At 29.0% G+C, this 17,908-nt stretch overlaps 1 protein-coding gene across 1 annotated transcript in view; it reads left to right on the plus strand.

Moving 5' to 3' along the window:
* The first annotated feature begins 410 nt into the window (after positions 1 to 410).
* The window catches only part of LOC113376678 (synaptic vesicle membrane protein VAT-1 homolog-like), a 38,567-nt gene continuing 21,069 nt past the window's right edge, over positions 411 to 17,908 (plus strand). Inside the window, exons 1-3 of the mRNA XM_026616687.1 lie at positions 411 to 918; positions 13,662 to 13,671; positions 15,363 to 15,402. Coding sequence (XP_026472472.1) covers positions 629 to 918; positions 13,662 to 13,671; positions 15,363 to 15,402 — 340 coding nt within the window. The 5' untranslated portion in view covers positions 411 to 628. The remainder of the gene's footprint in view (positions 919 to 13,661; positions 13,672 to 15,362; positions 15,403 to 17,908) is intronic.

The following is a 17,908-nucleotide window of genomic DNA, read 5'->3' on the forward strand; positions in this document are numbered from 1 at the left end:
ACTAAAATTAACAAGACAGTGGAAAATTTCAATAAGTTGGCTCTTGAATTGAAGTTTGAGATTTATATTTCTTCATTACTGTCAATTAATTTATATGTTATATGAGTGTATTTGTCTAATTAGAGTTTATTATTTATGAGTCTAATAAGGTTGGATTATTTAAAAAGCATGAAATAGTAGCTATTTTATGTGCATATTGCTGCTTTTGAACATTTGAATACAGCAGTCAGTACAATTCTTCTTAACGTTGGCAGTACTGTTCTACACATGCTTGTATCACTCCGCCACAGAACTATATTTAAATAAAATTACAGTACAAAATTCAAATAAATCATCAAAAATTAATAAGTTTAATAATTTTATATACACTATAATAAGTTTTATTAATGATTTTATAAATTAAATAAGAACTACATTACGGATCGTAGTAAATAAATGCGCGTTGACGTTGCGCATGAATACACCTGTAGCTGCCGGCATCGCGCTTGAACCAACTACAACAAACTCTTCAGTACAGAATCATTGTTCATGCAGTGAGCTGGGGGCAAAATTTATAAACAAAACAAGGTTTAGTAGTAGTGATTATTACAGTTCATAATTTTGTGAAGCTTTTTAATACAATATAAAAATGCCTGAAACTACTGTGGCCCCAGTAAATCAAACCGAAGACAAAACGACCCCTGAAACTGAAGCTCAGTCCGATAATTCTACAGAGGCTGCCGGTGACATGAACAATGTGGAAAAAACAAATGAAAATGACAAGAACACTGAGAAATCGACTGAGGTTAAAGAAGATCCACCAAAAGAAATGAGAGCGGTTGTCTTGACAGGTTTTATTGGCTCCAAAACACTGAAGGTTCTTAAGAAGCCAGAACCTACTGTAAACGCCGGGGAAGTCTTAATACGGGTCAAAGCATGGTAAGTACTGTTTTATAATATTTATGTCTTTACACATAGTTTAAACATTATTTTGGGCATATTCTAAATAAGGTTTAATTACATAAATCATAAACGACAGTATCTTAATTTATGAATTGACTGCTTCATATTCATATGCGGGTACATACTTTATTTCATAAGTCATTATTATGGCCAACATTTTGAATCATGACCATAATTATAAATTTTGAGTATAGACAATATGAAATCCATGAATTTATATGTCAGATTTTCCCTAGCAGCTGTTAAGCTTGTTCGTTAAACAAAACGGACAATTTTTGTCGTTTATTCCCATTTAATTATAACATTTATATAATTAATAATGGTTTTATATATTTTTGTGATATTGCAATTTTTAGTGATAAATTGTGCATTATACAAGTTTCAATAATTCGATTGCATTAAAAATTCAAACTGATTTAGGTCTTCTAAATTGCTTTTGTGTTTGCAAGAAAAGCGAATATTAATGTATAAGTGTTAAATTTGAAGATTTGTAAAATACGTTGTGTTGAATTTTCAATTAATGTTTTGTTTTTAATTACCACCATGAAAACTTTATTTCGAATCGATTTCCTATTATAGAAATGCTAGTATGAGTCATAGGGTTTATTCAAGAGTTATTACATATTGTCCTACAGTTTTGAAAATTTCGAAAGGATTATTAAATATTTCGTGAACCAGGTATATTCTTGAAATTCCTCGAGTACCTGAATAGATGCTTCATATTTTGCCTGACTTATTACTTGAATCAGGGCCGTATTGAGGGATTCAATCCCGTAATATAATTTTGTTTGAAAATGATTTTTTGTGGCAGATGATTTATGCTATTACATTCTGTTTCTTCGATTATTAACGACATACTTTCTTGGCGGTTTCTTTATTTTCGATATGCAGCATTTTCCATAAACATTAGTTCTACTAAATATTGTTGAAGCATTGTAAAACAAAACAGTACGTTAGCAATTTTTTTTAGGTCAATTAAATAAAATATATGTTTGTTAATATGCATTTATGTTTTAATCATTTTTACTCTTCTCGTCGCTCAGTAGTGGCTTATTTTAATTGTTTCAATTTCATTCGAGGGATTTTTGAAAAGTGCAATTATATTTGCTTAAATATAAATGCCTAGCTCGGCCAAGATTAATGATAGATTTCACAAAGCCTCTAATAAACTAGGATTTAATATCGGTATGCAATCACATCATGTATTCTTTTATTGTGGGTCGAGGAATTCTTCAAAAGCCTTTTCATGTAATATGTGCGCACCGGAATGTTATAATCCGAATATGTGTGTGTAGACATTATTTATACTACTGCGAGCGTAGGATAAATGCGAATAAGTTTTAGCACTTTTGTATTACTTTCAGCAAATTACATATATATATTAGGGTGGTCCTTAATATAGACATTTTCGAATTTTATTGCTCCCAGGGGCTTAAATGATTCCAAATTAATTTATTAAAAAAAATCCTAAAAGTTTTAGCTCTTTATATTAACTTTTAGATGGTGCGCAATTCGGTTTTTTATAACTTGTTTCGTAGAGTGTTGAATTTTGAATAAAACTTATTCATTTTTTCGCTAATTTATATCTAAACATTTTTAAAATTTTTGAAAATTTTCCTATGCTATTTCCATACAAAACTTTGATTGAATTGCGCACCATCTAAAAGACAATGTTAAGAGCCAAAACTTGAGAGGATTTTTTTTTTATCAATTTGGAAGCATTTGAGCCCCTGTGAGCAAGAAAATTCGAAAATGTACATATTGAGGACCACCCTAATAATTATAAAAATATATATATATATGCTTATTTGCAGCCAAATAGTCGAAATAAAAAACATTGATTAAACTTTTTATTCTGTACGTTTTGACACTGAATGCGTGTCATCATTCAATATATTAAACATAAATTCATTTCAAGAATGTTTCAATGTCGAACAAAAAATTCTATAATATATATCTATATATACTAGTTGACCCGGCAAACGTTATTTTGCCACATATTTTATTTCTAGTATAAAATGCTAATTATAAAATTAACTGATCACAAATGTGGTATATAAGTAAAAAGGGCAACTAACAAAAATACATGAATAGTTTACCCACTGCAAAACACGCCACATATAAATGATCCAAGGTCATATTAATCGTCTTAGCAAGTGCCAATCTATTCTGAAACTAAATTGAATTGGTATATTTAAAGATTCAAGATTTTAATATATTATTTTCTCGCTTTTCAATATTATTAATTTTTGAATTATGAAGCAATATATATGTATATATAGTATTATATTTATTTATATAATCATATGTTTTATTTTTCTTTATTATTCTTTATTTTATATCGACAAGTCGGCAGAGTTGCGATCATTGAAATCCATAGTTTGAATTTGGTAAATATTTTTTATATCATATTTATTGTTATGTTCAAACACTAAGTATGAACTTTAGTTTCTTCAACTGTGACTAAATTAAAAATCATTATGAATTTAATTTTCAAGAAAATATTTTTCAAAAAAGAATTCCAATAAAAATGTGATCCGTTTTTGGTGATACATATTTTCACCACACTATAAAATTTGAGCAACACAGCTAAGGACATTACGGTGAAGGTTTATTAATAATTTAATTTTATTTAATATTATTGTCTTTTCCCGTATTGAAATTTGTTGATTTTTTTCTTAATTTTACTTAAAATATGAAAGTATGTAGATCATCATCAATCTTACGCTTGCGAATTTCATAAGACAGTCATGACATGGTCAGTTATTCTTCATTGTGCTTTCATTTGTCCATCCTTTATCCTAGTGAGATGATTGAAGAGGTCGATGTACTTACTGGTTATCTCAGAAAAGTCTGGAAACGAGGGTGGAATACTGCAATTTTGTTTCTCAATCGGATTTTCTTATATAAAGAAAATCCTATTTTTTTTTCTCATTGTCAGCATTGATAGATATTTTTTTAAAATATTTTCTTTTGTTTTCATTTTTTTTCCTCAGTATTGATAGATATTTTTTAAAATATTTTTTTTTGTTTTAAAATTTTTCTCATTTCATAATTTTTGAATTATTTAATTAATTTCGAACAGATGCTTGATTATCAGAATTTTTATCTCACTTTATACTTTATCCAAAGTCTCAGAACGCATAATATTTTTAAGAAAAATATTGATTTATATTAAAGTGCAGTATAATTCGTTTTGTATAACTTTAACAATTATTAGATTTTTTGCTTATATTAATTTTTCTGTACGTATTATTAAATTTTTTAAGGGCGTTAACAAGAAAAAAAGATTTTGTAAAGATTTTTAAAACATCTTTATTATTCCATACGTTTCGACGTAAAATTTTACGTCCATCATCTGTGGATACGAATTTTTTAGAAGATAATTCACACATAATGATAATGCAAAATACACTTAAAACTAATTCTTTCCACTTAAACTAAAATGGTCTCGGACGACTGCAGATCTGTACATTTTTTAAAAAATATTTTATAAAATAGTGACTACTGGCAAATAATACACATTGAAATTTTTAGCTATTTGGTATTATAATTATTATTAAAAAGTTTGTATCCAGTGATGATTACGTAGAATTTTACTTAGAAAGTTTTGGAATAATAAAGATATTTTAAAAATCTTTACATTGTCCTTTTAACTTGATGTTACGCCCTCCAAGAAAACATAAAATTTAACTACTCTTAACACACATATATATATATATATATATATATATATATAATTACAGTTTTATTGAAAGAAAATGTTTTTATTAAGAAAACATACATTTCGGTTCTTGATTTGATCCATCTTCAGTGCATACAAATAAATTGAAAAAAAAACACAAAAACACACAGTCCGCTTGGAGTTTGTGTAACAAGTCAAATCATACAATTTTGTAACAATTATTTAAAATTTATCATAACTCGACGTTTATCAATTTGTGTTTCATAATTTTTTCGTGTGTTTTTGTTTTTTTTTTCAATTTATTTGTATGCACTGAAGATGGGTCAAATCAAGACCCGAAACGTAAGTTTTCTTAATAAAATCATTTTCTTTCAATAAAACTGTTTTTAATTACTTATGGATGCCCAAGAACAATTTTATCATATTTCACCATCTGAAGAAAAATCTCTCGCTTTATATATACGTATATATATATATATACGATATATATGAGTGGATAATAGATATTAATTTGTAAATATGAACAAACAACGCTCTTTTTTTTGCACTAATTTATTAAATAATAATTTTCACAAACGTTTTGAGATTAGGTTTGTCTCATCATCAGTGTGTTATAATTTAAAATTTAAAATATGGAAACCTAAATTAGCATTTTGTGTTATCCATTACAAGTCGCTCGATACACTGACGTTTGTGAAAATTATTATTTAATAAATTAGTGCAAAAAAAGTGTTGTTTGTTCATATTTCCAAATTAATATATATATATATATATATATATATATATATATATAAGATTGTCAAATATCTCCCTTCTGCCTTTTTGTATTATAAACCAAGAGTAAAAAAGCGGAAGGGAGATATTTGACAACCTAATATATATATATATATATATATATATATATATATATATATAATTTGTAAACCGATCCATTATGAATATACTAATTTATGTACGTATCGAACGTCCATTTCTAGCTTTTATTGAAATGCTTGAAATCGTACGTCCTCATTTCTGAACTTCTAATTCAATTCTTTACCATCAAGATTTTCTTTACCATTAATATTTTCTTTAATTCAATTGAACAATCCATTTGAAGTTTAGAAGCACACACCATTGGGATGCAGAGTGCATTGTGCTCTCTGTCCCTTCCGAAGCGCGACGTGGTTCCCTTTCGCCTTCTGTGGATCGATAGCACACCAGTCGCGCTTTCATCCACCCGCCATTCAACCCACTGGCGAACCCATCGTCATCCACCACCTCGTTGGGTGCGGTCGTCCAACTATATTCCCGCAAACAGTTCTGTCCGCAGACGGTTTGGAAGTTGAGAGTTGAGAGTTGAAAGTAGGCATTGTGGTCCTATGATCTCTTTTGATTAATACGATTGCTATATTAGATCACATATGCGATTAATGAAATATATCGACGTCCTATGAGTTTATTGTAATTTTTACATTATTTGTCCTTGATTATTCAAGATTATGGCTGTATTTCAAGGTTCCTTAAGACTAATGAAGTATTGATTCAATCCTGTGGAATTTGTCGTAAACTATTTTATTTTTCAAGTTACAAAACTTCCGATAAAACTTTTTTTTACGCGTTATATATTTTTATATAGCCTGTTGCAGTTTTACATTCGTTTATTGTTATAGCTCTAGCTATTCGATAACTTTTTTATATAAACTGCATATTATAGATTTCTTCTGAATTTATATGCAATCACCAAACTTAATTTTTTTTGTTTATTATTAAAGATTATGGTTGTATTTCAAGGTTCCTTAAAGACTAATGAAGCATTATTTCAATCCTGCGGAATTTGTCCTAAACTATTTTATTTTTCAAGTTCCAAAACATCGGATGAAACTCAATTTTATGCGTGATTTATTTTTTATATAGATTGTTGTAGTTTTACATCCGTTTATTGTTATAGCTCTAGCTATTCGATAACACTTTTTTATATAAACTGCATATTATAGATTTCTTCTGAATTTATATGCAATCACCAAACTTAATTATTTTGTTTATTATTAAAGATTATGGTTGTATTTCAAGGTTCCTTAAAGACTAATGAATCATCATTTCAATCCTGTGGAATTTATGTCCTACACTATTTAATTTTTCAAGTTCCAAAACATCGAATACAACTCTATTTTATGCGTGATTTATTTTTATGTAGCTTGTTGTACTTTTACATCCGTTTATTTTTATAGCTCTAGCTTTTCAATTACACTTTTTATATGAATTGCATATTATAGATTTCTTCTGAATTTATATGCAATCACCAAACTTAATTATTTTGTTTATTATTAAAGATTATGGTTGTATTTCAAGGTTCCTTAAAGACTAATGAATCATCATTTCAATCCTGTGGAATTTATGTCCTACACTATTTTATTTTTCAAGTTCCAAAACATCGGATGAAACTCAATTTTATGCGTGATTTATTTTTTATATAGATTGTTGTAGTTTTACATCCGTTTATTGTTATAGCTCTAGCTATTCGATAACACTTTTTTATATAAACTGCATATTATAGATTTCTTCTGAATTTATATGCAATCACCAAACTTAATTATTTTGTTTATTATTAAAGATTATGGTTGTATTTCAAGGTTCCTTAAAGACTAATGAATCATCATTTCAATCCTGTGGAATTTATGTCCTACACTATTTAATTTTTCAAGTTCCAAAACATCGAATACAACTCTATTTTATGCGTGATTTATTTTTATGTAGCTTGTTGTACTTTTACATCCGTTTATTTTTATAGCTCTAGCTTTTCAATTACACTTTTTATATGAATTGCATATTATAGATTTCTTCTGAATTTATATGCAATCACCAAACTTAATTTTTTTGTTTATTATTAAAGATTATGGTTGTACTTCAAGGTTCCTTAAGACTAATGAAGCATTATTTCAATCCTGTGGAATTTATGTCCTAAACTATTTTTTTTTTCAAGTTTCAAAACATCGGATAAAACTCTATTTTACGCGTGATATATTTTTTATATAGCTTGTTGTAGTTTTACATTCGTTTATTGTTACAGCTCTAGCTATTCAATAACACTTTTATATGAACTGCATATAATAGATTTCTTCTGAATTTATATGCAATCACCAAACTTAATTTTTTTGTTTATTATTAAAGATTATGGTTGTATTTCAAGGTTCCTTAAAGACTAATGAATCATTATTTCAATCCTGTGGAATTTATGTCCTACACTATTTTATTTAAAGTTCCAAAACATCAGATAAAACTCTATTTTACGCGTGACATTTTTTTTATATAGCTTGTTGTAGTTTTACATCCGTTTATTGTTACAGCTCTAGCTATTCAATAACACTTTTTTATATGAATGGCATAATATAGATTTCTTCTAAATTTATATGCAACCACTAAACTATGAATTGAACTTGGTTAGATTTTTTTTTAGTAATAATCAATTTTGTTACTATAAAAAAAATCACTCATTTTTTATACTGATTTCATTTGATCGGTTATTAACTTTCTTTAGGGTAAGTTATAGTAATCGCAAAAAAATCGAAAATGAAATTTTTTATAGATCTTTACATTTAAAAATCTTCTGAACATTTTGGCATACCTTAGAAAAAATGGATGTATGTGTGTGTGTGTGCGTGTGTATGTGTGTGCGGATACAAATTTTCGTCGACGATGTCGGGAACACGGATGAAGCGATTTCAATAATTCAAAAAACATTCGATTCGTATTGATAAGGAGGCGTGCTGACTAGTTTTTCGCGAAGGCAGGTCTAGCCGTTCCGAAGATAAGGGGCAAAAAGTGCCAAAAACAGTAACTCAGTTTTTAAGAGAACGGAGCGTCCGATTCGAATAATTCAAAAAACTTTTTATCTTGTATCTTTACAAGATAAAGAACTGATCAAATCTTTATGAAGGCAGGTCTAGCGGTTACGGAGATCTAGTGAAAAAAGTAAAAAAAAATGCCATTTGGCGGTCAAAAATGATCATTAGACATATGCACATCAAATTATCAGATATTTTATAGAGATTTTAACAAGTATAAATTTTGTTTACTCCCTATGGGTTCCGCACCAGTGTTTATCCGTTAGACGGCAACGCGACGCTTACGCGCTTCGATATTTCTCCTCTATGCAGTACGATTGCTTTGAAAAAAAGTTCAGAATTTCCAAAATATTTCAAAATAAATTTCTCTTCAAAAAGTCTTTTTTTTTTAAAAAAAAAAGTAAGTTTTTGCCAAAAATTTATAGTTTCTCAAAAATCTAATTTTTTCAGAGTAATTTTTTTTTTCAAAAATATTACTCTTTTTTAAAAAAAAATAATTTTTGGTACGGGAAGTTCCAGCAATTTGGCTTAAGGCACGATGCCATGCGCCCCACTAGTTTTAGTAATAATCAATTTTGTTAATATAAAAAAATCACTCAATTTTTTTTGATATTGATTTTGTTTGATGGTTATTCATGTTCAGTTTTCATGATAGGTACGTAATTGATCAAATTCTGCCGGATGCTTTCTATAGGCTAGCATTTTTAAATATGGTGTTGACAGGAAGTCCTTCGCTGTGAAAAGTATTTTAATTATTTAAATTATGAACTCTTATTTTTTACGATAAATATATTTTATAAATTTTCACCTCTTCCACTTCGACTCTGTGAATTTCGCTACCATCTCATTGACTGGCTTTTTACGCATACTTGCTGAGCTGGTATGATACAGTATTCAGCTGCATGGTTGCAACCGATTTGATTTTGTGAATATGTACATATACACATTCTTATAAGCAGATTTTTATAGCAATAAATTGGATCTTAATGGTTATAAAGTAGCGATTTATTTTGATTCTGCTATTATAATTTAATAGATTGTTTTTCCTTAAGAAACAAAAAACATCACTCGGAATGAACAAATTACTGATTCAGTAAAAGAAAAAATGCTAATTAACGAAGAATTACATTTCTTAGAATAAGTAATTAATGAGGTCCTTTTTTGGCAGTATATCAACGGAATTGAAACTTGCATTGAATACATAATATGCATGTACTTTCGATATAGGCTGACTTAGTGATAATTTGACTTTGATTTGTCATTTGGATAGTTCATTAAATTGCTGGTTAAGTCGATGTTGAGGTCGAATACTTCTCTCCCACATTAGCTGAAATTAATAACTAAATTTTTGGTATTATTCAGATCAATATAAATTTTATATATTTTATATATCTATTATTGCGTAGCTTTGTTGCCTAGTGATTGTTTGTCGTTTTGTACTGCGGCAGTACTTGTCCGCAGCAATGTTTTCTGAACACACCCGCGACTGCTGCGTTCGTTATAAACGAAATTTATGACCTGCAGTAGTTCTCTTCTCTCAATCTTTGTTTGCACAGTTGTTTTTACAGCTCACAACGAAATTTTGCGTTTAGAAATGACATTTTCCCATTTAAAATCATGTACACTAGTTCTTTTACGTTAGCTGCAGTAGAATAATGAATAAATAGAACCAATAGCTTCGAACATGCTTTATTCACTCACAATCAGGGCACTCATTCATTACTTTAGTTTGCTGAAGTAATTGAGAAAAGACACTTTATACTCTATGTCTATAGTGTCTAAGCAATGAACTGAGCAGTAATTTTGTTTTATATTTTAATTCCTACATTGAAGCTGTTTTTATGACAAATAAAGTCAAAGCATGACAAATCATGTAATACCAATTTACAATTTGTATTACCTAATCGCTAAGTTATTATATATTTCATTTTCTTGGTTTGCTTCATAAATTATCAACTTTTTAACACTGTCTGCAAAGTTGCATTTGTTCTCGCGAGCACTATAGCTAATGAAATTTCGATTATATTATAGAAAATGGTCCCAGAAACGAGCTTCCAAGTTAATAAAAGTACTTCAGGACTCTTGTAAAAAGCATTGTATATTTACAACAATTCGTTCATTTTGAGCGATAGCCGCAGCAAAAATATTGTTATTATTGAGGTCTTCGTCATTCGTTGATGACGATCTTGAAAATATTAGACATTTCATATAGGCGAAGTTTATTATATGATTTATTTTTCATATGGACATAATTTTCTAGTTATTGCAATATTTTGAAACCATTAGAGCTTTTGTTACAATTATTACTTATGTTTTGTGCTGCTTTGGACTATTATATTTGTACAAAATTTTGCCAATGCACGAAACTTACGTGTTTATTTAGTAAATGAGAGTATTGGTGACAAAATATTTCGACACTTTAATGATTGTAAATATTTGTATGACATAATATCTAATTTGATTTTCGATTTATTTAATAATTGACGCATTGATTTATTTTCTCAGAACATAGGTTATCAAGATCATTTTTTTCGCGTGCATTCATTCACTTTGTAAATAATATCGAAATGTTTTATCATTATAATTATTTTGTTTAAAAAACTTGCGCTGAAAAGATTGCGAACAAAGAAGGTGAATGCAAATTGTATTTGACGTCAAATAAATACAAATATCAATTTAATAAAAACACACTTAGTCATAGTAGCATAAACTCTGCTAAATATTACGTTTCTAAGAATTTTACCGTTTGCTCAACAATGAGTCAAGAAATTAATAATAATAAAGTACACATTTGTATTTTGAAAATTATAAACGATAATTATTATTTATTATAGCCATTATAGCATTTCACTACCACATTTATATTTTAAAATGCAATTAATAGTCAGAACATTGATATGAATTTCTCAAAAAATTTTAAAATACTCTTTTCTGTGATCAATAGTAGTAAAAATTTATTATATGCATTTTTTTTTCTTAAAACAAAAAAATTAGTTTCTTACAAAATTCGTAATCTCTAGATAATAAAAAATTCAATAGCGAATAAAATCAAACAATTGCCATTTATTATATCTTTCAAATTGTACTTTGCAATATAAAATTCAGCATTATATTTTTTTATACCTATTCCAATTTACGATTATCATCGTTAAATGTTCCATTTGACATTGATTTGATTCGCCTGCATTTTTATCACTTCAGTTGTGGTAATTTTAGAATATCGTCCTTATGCATGTAGGTGAAATGTCAAAACGATACATATATATGCATAATCTTGTTTTTCATAGTCTGCATTTGTTGATAAAGATAACAAAGCTGCAATTTATTGTTTTTGTTTTCCACTTGTAAAAACATTTGCCAATTACTTGGCGTAACGCAAATTAATGAAGAAGTCTGAACATCACTTTTGAATTAAAATAACTAATTTACTTATAATATTTTTATTATATGCTTAAACATTTTAAACGACAGGATAATGTTTTGATCTGTTTGGTCTTTAAATATTCGATTATTTAAATTAATTTGTTTGGCTGCTTTGGCTCTCTACTAGAGCTTTCTTGATCCAACCCAAGGTTTCAGGTTCGATATTCACTTTGGACAACCTGATATCAAGCAGTAGTGATATCGGTTTTTCCTTGAGAATATGGGTTTAAAATATCTTTCCAAAAAAACATGGTTTTCCCCGACATTGTTGCATCAAATTAAAAATAAATCAGTATTAGAGACATTTTAATAATTAAAGTATACCATATATAGATAGCAGCCCAACTTTTGGGTTGCCTACAAAAACATGTAGTTTAGAAGTATTATTACTCTGCTCATAGAACTATGAGTTCTAATTGCTGTTCAAAAATAAATATTCTGATATTTTGCTTATAGATGGATTATAATATATTGTTATAGAATGTTTATATTTTGACAATATGGAGGAGTCTAATGGAGACCAAAACTTTAAAAATGATAAAAGTGCTAAAAGTGGGTTTGGAAACTAATGCTGTAATCTCCTTTTTTTTAAATTCTTATTTGGCCTCGCTTACTCTGAGCATTTAGCCACTCCTCCTTGGTGATATTTGGTGATATTCAAAATTAACCCCCCTCCCCTACCAAACATCACGTGTATTTTTAGTTACGTGAAAAACTGTAAGATTTTTGATTTTTTTTGAAATGTTTGAACTTTTTTATAAAAAATAGTAAAATAAATAAATACACATGATATCTTGCTATACCCCTCCCTCCCCCACGTGATATTTCGTGATTTTTTGTCAAACCCCCCTCCCCCTAAAAACCTCACGTGATTAATGGATGCCCCTTCTCCTAAGTTTGCGTAAAGAAAACCATTTTTTATAATGGTAATTGAAAATTATATGGAAAATGAAAATTATTATTATTATTTTAGAATTGGGATTTAAAATTTGAGAATCAATATTTAAATTTAAAATTATTTGAAAAGTAGAAGCGTAAGGTCACTCCAGTGTATATATTTTTTGTTAATTTTTGCGAAAAATATGAGAATACACTAATTATTAGTGAAAGTGTGGAACAATTTTTCACCAATTATATAAATCACTTACTATGTATTAGATTCAATATACCAATATATTGTCCATTAAAAAGCTTTAATGAATGCAAATGTATATTTAATTTTGATTTCCATGTTACCATATTTATCAAAGCGATCCTTATGTGTTATTCTAGTTAGACCGCTTCACAATTGCAATACAATTCATACATTCTTGTACGGATTGAACGCTTCCGGTTTTCTTGTTGTCCGATCCAACAAGTGCGTTCTGTGTGACTCACAAATATTTCTCACACACTAAAATAAGAATATATCTATTGATCAGCGGAAATTCTACGAAATAACTCATAGTTGAGCCGAATCAAAACAAACACGGTATATGATTCGATATGTTTAATAAAAAATGTTTAGTATTTTAGTCATGGGATTGTTTGCATTAATTGGAGTAATTTAAAACAGTTGAAAATTTTCCAATACATGTTATGCTTAAGTTTGTCAAAGTTTTATTATTTACTCTAAGTTTTACTTTTTGATCGATCGAGTTTTAATCGTTTTAAAAGGGTATCTCTCATTGTCAGTACTAACAAGGAGAACCCGCCCGTGGCTCCGTCTGGGATTTTATCATACTTGGCATAATAGTACAATTTATGCCCAAACTGACCGGGGTAAAATATTAGAGGTCTATGTAAAGCGATTTAAATGTAAAAATAAATCAAAGTTTGGATTTGATAAGCACGCAGTATAGTCCAGTCATTATAGTAAGTTTACCTCAGAATTTGAGATACCCAGTTGTAAGTAGTGTCCGGTGCTTGGTGCCGTCCGGCGTTATGGGACTTTCCCCTAGTTGTAGAAACATATGTGCAAAATTTCATAATCACAACCTTTTTAGTTTTTTTATAAAAAATAGTCAAAATGCACAATCGTTAAATAGTCAAGTTCATGAGCGCCGACCATTTGTTTATATTTAGTGATGCACTTTTGAAGAAAATAATTAATTGTAAATTTATTTTATGTCAAAAATTATTGCAACTTTTTTTATATATACCCTATAGTTGTAGCAATGTGTCCCTTACACTTGTATTTTGAAATGAAAAGATTTATACTCGCTTAAATAATACGTGTTAAATAGAGTGTCCGGTGCTTGGTGTCGTCCGGCGTTACGGGACTTTCCCCTAGTTGTAGAAACATATGTGACACCTAGAAGTTGTCTGAAAACCTACATATGTTGCGTACACCCTACCATATGTGGGTTTTGAGATAACTTTTAGGTGTCAATATACAAGTATTTACAGACTTACTTACAGCTGGGTACCTCGAATTCCGAGATTCTTACCTAATTTAAGCTTAAGGGGTTAGGGGTACTTGCAGGCACGAAAAAATGAGTGTTTTCAGTATATTGTTTTTGTTATTAAACGATGTTTTTCTACAAAAATATTAATACAGCATTATTATACAATGTTTTGACTTGATGTAACAAAAATTTCAGAAAAAAAATCAATATTCCCAAAGTTATAGCTGTTTTTGTTGACCCTGTTTGGAAAAACGGTCCTGGCGGTGACCATCATAACTCTTTGGAGATTCATCTAAAATCAATCAAATTAAAAAAATAGTTTTATGAATAGTTAATCCCGGGCCGGATCGAAGGTTTTCTTTTTTTTGGCAAAAATTAACAAAATGGCAGCATCAGAAAGAAAAAATCTAGATTTTTGGGTAAAAAATCAACAGTTAATTGGTCTTAAAAAATTCAAATTTTTGAAAAAATAAAAATCCTTCGATCAGGCACGAGTTTATTATGTATTATGAAAGCTGTATGAATTTCATGAAAATTTACTAAGTGGTTTTCGAGTTACAGTGGTCACCGTTGCAAAAAACATAGTTTTGAGAAAAACGCGTTTAAAGTTTCACATTGGATTTACGTACAGAAATTCGAATTATTGAATTACTTAAACTGAGTCATCTATATCTGGGCCATATAATAGTTTATCAGTCATTGTGCAAGTTTCCAAAATTTCCATTTGCTGTTGCCTACAAAGCATTCTGGCCTCCCGAATGCTCTCGTTGGCGCGCTGATCTGCCACTTTCACACGCGCAGCATCCAATTTTTAAGCATATCAATGGGAATTATACCCACAATTAGTTTCTAGGGTATCCATAATCAATAATAATGATTATGTATATGCATTCAGCAATTTGTACGATAGTAAAACTAGTATTCACGGTTTCTAGGTATATTTTTTACACTAGTTGGTTGAAGCTTTTAGTTTTTTCTGATTATGGATTTAATCTTGAACTACACATCTTCAAAGTAAATTATTATTACTGAGATCGTCGTAAATCGGTTTGAAAGCGTTTAAAACATCAGGAGGTGAGGGAGAATGATCTTGAGTATAAGTATCGAGCTCTCCACTTGCGTCAACGCGCTGGTAAGAGTCCAATAACTCAAAAAGTAATCATCGGATCAACTTGAAATTTTCAGAGAATATTTTCAAGATGTTACTCTTAATGAAAATGCAAAAAAATAAAAATCGATTTTTCAAAAATCCCAAGTACCCCTAACCCCTTAAATGACTGGACTAGTATACATGGCTTGCAACGCTGTCTCATGAGTAAATAATGGTAAAATTAATCAAAGTTTCAATTATTTTCTATTTTTTGCTAAATATTCCATAATATAGTACGCAAGAATATGAAGAATTTGTATTCTTAAATTCTTTCAAGAATTAATTATTTATGAAGAAAATACAAAATCAAATCAGGCAATTAGAAAGATAAATAAATAAAAGGTAAGATGCGTTGAAGTGATTGATTGATGCTAAAATGCAAACTTTAATTAATTTTTATTTAAAAAATCACTTTTCATGGGCCTCTAATATTTTACTCTGGACAGTCGGGCATAAAAAATACCATTATTCCAAGTTTTATCAAAATCCCAGACGAGCTACGTGCGGGTGTTTTCTCCTTATATATTACATATGGAAATAGTTGCCAATTAATATTAAAATATTTGATATTTCATTTACTTTGTTTGTTTTGTGAACTTAATGTAATACATAACTTAAGCATGCAAATATTTTTTTTTTAAAGTTCTTTTTTTATTATAATTTTATTTGATCATCCATCTACAAGAGATATAAAATCAATTGCATGGCTTGGAATTGAACAAAGAAAGAAAAAGCTAAGATCTGCATCCAGTGATGCAGTTCTTTACAGTATGATATATGGATTTTTTTAAGTTTAAATTTTGTTTTTTTCATACATTTTAAGTTATTTATATAACATTATTTATAAAATACCTACTTTTAGCTTTTCGGTCAACTTTGTCGAGCCATTAGTTACAGTTCGCGTATTATTTGCGAAAAATAGGGAGTAGTGCAAGCAAGTACATACAAAATAATACAGGATTTATGCTCCGTGCGCATTCTAAAATCCCATTTTAAGTTAATTATTACCTAAAAATATTTCTGCGGTTTTATATTCATAATAGTCTAATATTATTCTTCCGCCTTATTACATTATTATACCCAATTCTGTCAATCAATTGACATTTGCATAATAATCTGGCTAAATTAATATACATTTGTACAGAGTGCTTCTATCAATACAGGGATTAATTCTGTATTAATTCAGTCTATTCATATGTAATTACATTATTTGCCTTGTCCAATTACTGCGTACATAATTAACATTTTGGTACTCGAATTATGATATAATTTATGTGCATCCAATTTATGGCTAATATTCACATGTATTTAAATAAACTGTATACAAATGCCTTATGTAATTTTTATTGGTGAATTAAAACTTTGCAAATACATAATCATGAAAAGTCACAGCAATAATGAAAAATGGACGTATTGTGTGTGTGCGTGTATGTGTGTGTGCGGATACAAAATTTTCGTCGACGATTTCGGGATCACGTACGAAGCGATTTGAATAATTCTACAAAAATTCGATTCGTATTGATAAGGAGACGTGCTGAGTTTTTGGTGAAAACAGGTCTAGCCGTTCCGAAGATATGGGGTAAAAAGTGCCAAAAACGGTAACTCAGTTTTTGAGAGAACGGAGGGTCCGATTTGAATAATTCCAAAAACATTTTACTTATTATTACTTTACTTATTACGTATTAACAAGATGAAGAACCAAATTTTCATGAAGGCAGGTCTAGCGGTTTTCGAGATCTAGTAAAAAAAAACTAAAAAAATGTCATTTTGTGGTCAAAAATGATCATTAGACATATGCACATCAAATTATCAGATATTTTATAGATTAAGTATAAATTTTGTTTACATTCCTATGGGTTCCGTAACAATGTTTATCATCGCTTCAATATTTCGTCTCTATGCAGGTAAAGCAGTACGATTGCTTTGAAAAAAAAGTTCAGAATTTCCAAAATATTTCAAAATATTTTTTTTTTTTCAAAAAGTCTTTTTTCTCAAAAATTGCCTTAAGGCACGATACCATGCGCCCCACTTTATTCTACAATTTTTGAATCGTTAATCGTCAATATTAATAGTGCAATATAACACTCTTCAATAGTACAGTTTTTCATAAATGAAGTTGAGGCTACAATCAAACTTTTTAGTGCGTGTTTTTCCGTAGATTATATTTTTTATGTTTTATAGTATCATCTAACAAAATCTTACACGGAAATATAATCTTTTTTCTTAGCCCTGTGGATACTCCCTTGAAAAGCGAGAAACCACTTGTTGCGCATCGTTTGTGATTTTAACCTTAACCTTACGCCCTTCAAACGGTATCTTTTGTTCTCGTTTCTTTTCATCAACGAGCTGATATTTCTTGCTCATCTCATCATATTTCATATTTTATTCCTTTTGATATTATGAAAGTACTCTTAACTACAAGTTTTCTACAAAGCTTGTTATTAAAGCTCTGAAAGTACTGTTTACGTTTTCTCGTTCAATTTCAAGGATGCATACC

Source organism: Ctenocephalides felis, unplaced genomic scaffold, assembly GCF_003426905.1.
Source record: "Ctenocephalides felis isolate EL2017-DRISC unplaced genomic scaffold, ASM342690v1 CF-g0.4_SCAFFOLD_00845, whole genome shotgun sequence".
In the NCBI taxonomy this organism is placed as follows: domain Eukaryota; kingdom Metazoa; phylum Arthropoda; class Insecta; order Siphonaptera; family Pulicidae; genus Ctenocephalides; species Ctenocephalides felis.